The 1,802-nt window shown below is 55.0% G+C and overlaps 1 protein-coding gene across 1 annotated transcript in view; it reads right to left on the bottom strand.

Moving 5' to 3' along the window:
• The window catches only part of Sec14l5 (SEC14 like lipid binding 5), a 44,440-nt gene extending 43,188 nt beyond the window's left edge, over window positions 1–1,252 (bottom strand). Inside the window, exons 1-2 of the mRNA XM_031361601.1 lie at window positions 1,055–1,252; window positions 379–482 (exon numbers count right to left, since the gene is read on the bottom strand). Coding sequence (XP_031217461.1) covers window positions 379–441 — 63 coding nt within the window. The 5' untranslated portion in view covers window positions 442–482; window positions 1,055–1,252. The remainder of the gene's footprint in view (window positions 1–378; window positions 483–1,054) is intronic.
• Window positions 1,253–1,802: the final 550 nt, after the last annotated feature.

The following is a 1,802-nucleotide window of genomic DNA, read 5'->3' as shown; positions in this document are numbered from 1 at the left end:
GTACATACTGATCTGCAGTCATGCCTGGGCACACAGCCGCCCCAGTGCAAGGCACTCATGTACATACTCATACTGGAAGAGTGCATCTCTATCCCCTATTTTTGTTTCTATGTAGCCCAGGATGGCTTTGAACTCCTGATCCTCCTGCTTCAGTCTTTGCAACGATTACAGCACATATTCTCACTCTAGATCTCATACTTTATCCGCTCCCCAGGGTTCCAAGAGTCATGACAGGTGGGAGGGGGTGGTCAGGCAAAGAAGTCAGGGCAGCTGAAAAGTTCAGTAAAATTTCCTCATTTCATAGCATGGAATGTCCTCTTTCTTTCCCACCATTGACCTCCAGTCACAAGAGGGGCCCAAAAACCAGGGGTCACTCACCGCCATGACCAGCTCGAACGGATACTTGTATACTCGGACAGGAGACTGGTATTTTTGCACCATGTTCAAACTCAGAAACGACCAAGACAGAGTGAGCACAGAAGCTGGAAATTAAGAGTTACTGGTGAGGTGGCAGCTCCCTTCACACAGAGCATGACCTCAGGCAGCCCCAGCCCTCAAAGGAAGAACTGATAGGGTTATCAGCTAGCCCAGCCCAGGTACCTGTCCATTACTCAGCACCCCAACCCACACTCAGCCCTCTGAGAGCAAGCAAGACTTCATGCCATATCCCCATCCCCACTCTTTCAGAGGCACCCTCAGTGCCACCTACTCAAGCAGGCACACACATTTGCAATTCTTACATTCCCACGATTGTCCTCACACATTCTCCCCAAGACTTGCTGTGGACATCCCGCCCTATGTCCACCCCCCACCCCCAGTATTTTTGTGCCTGCCCTTTCATTTTTCCTCCATAATAGCCTGACACGTGCACCCTTCTGTACGTTTCAGCTGCTTCCCACTCCCACACAGGACAGCATAGAACTTTGCACAGGCACTCAGCTCCCTGCAGTAACTCCACACACGCGCACTCTATTCCCCCAGGTGCACGCAAGTGCGCACCCACACAAAGCTATTCAAACACGCATACAGGCGCAGGCCCCGCTGCTCCGCTCACCCTCAGAACTGCTGGAGATACAGCACAGTGCTCTTGCACCTGCTTGACCTGGGAGCTGAGCTCGCCAGATCACCAGGAGGCGCCTTGCCCAGTGCGCAGAACTCAGGAGCTCAAGAGCCTCAGTCTTTCCCCAGCCTCTTGTCAATCCCACTCGAGCAGTGGCCTGGAGCGCAGAAGAGGGACCAGAGCGATGAGAGAGTGCCCGGCCTGGAGAGCTCCAGGACCCGGGACAGCGGGAGAGCCTGGCCTGGCCTGGCACCACCCCCACAAGATTATCTTGCTCCCCGATTGGTCTGGTCCCAACCCCGCCCCGGGCAGACTCTGCCCCCTGTTTTAAGCCTGCCCCTTATTTGTATTCATCCCTCTCTTGGTCACGCCTTCAGCCCTACCCTTGCTCCTTATTGGCCGTGGCTTGAGAAGGTCCCACCCATATTGACCCGTCCACACTCACCCAGACTCAACAAAGGCTCCGCCCCCACCCCAATCTCCACCCCCTTGAGGACCCAGCCCCCCCCAGGACGCGTCCCCCACCCCCACCCTGTTCATTTGCCCCTGCCCATAGTTTCAGAGCGCGACTTCCCTCGTCCACAACTACTTCGCTCTGAGTAACCTCTTCTTCAACCTACTGCACCTGAACTTTTTTTTTCCGGTTCGTTTTGCTTTGAGGCAGAATTCACACTGTAGACAAGCCGCGGCTATACTACCCCAACCTGCGGAGTGCTGGGGTTACAGATGTGCTCCGCCACGT

The sequence above is a fragment of the Mastomys coucha genome, unplaced genomic scaffold (assembly GCF_008632895.1).
Source record: "Mastomys coucha isolate ucsf_1 unplaced genomic scaffold, UCSF_Mcou_1 pScaffold12, whole genome shotgun sequence".
In the NCBI taxonomy this organism is placed as follows: domain Eukaryota; kingdom Metazoa; phylum Chordata; class Mammalia; order Rodentia; family Muridae; genus Mastomys; species Mastomys coucha.
The sequence above is the reverse complement of the archived record's forward strand: the minus strand, read 5'-3'. Positions and strand labels throughout refer to the sequence as shown.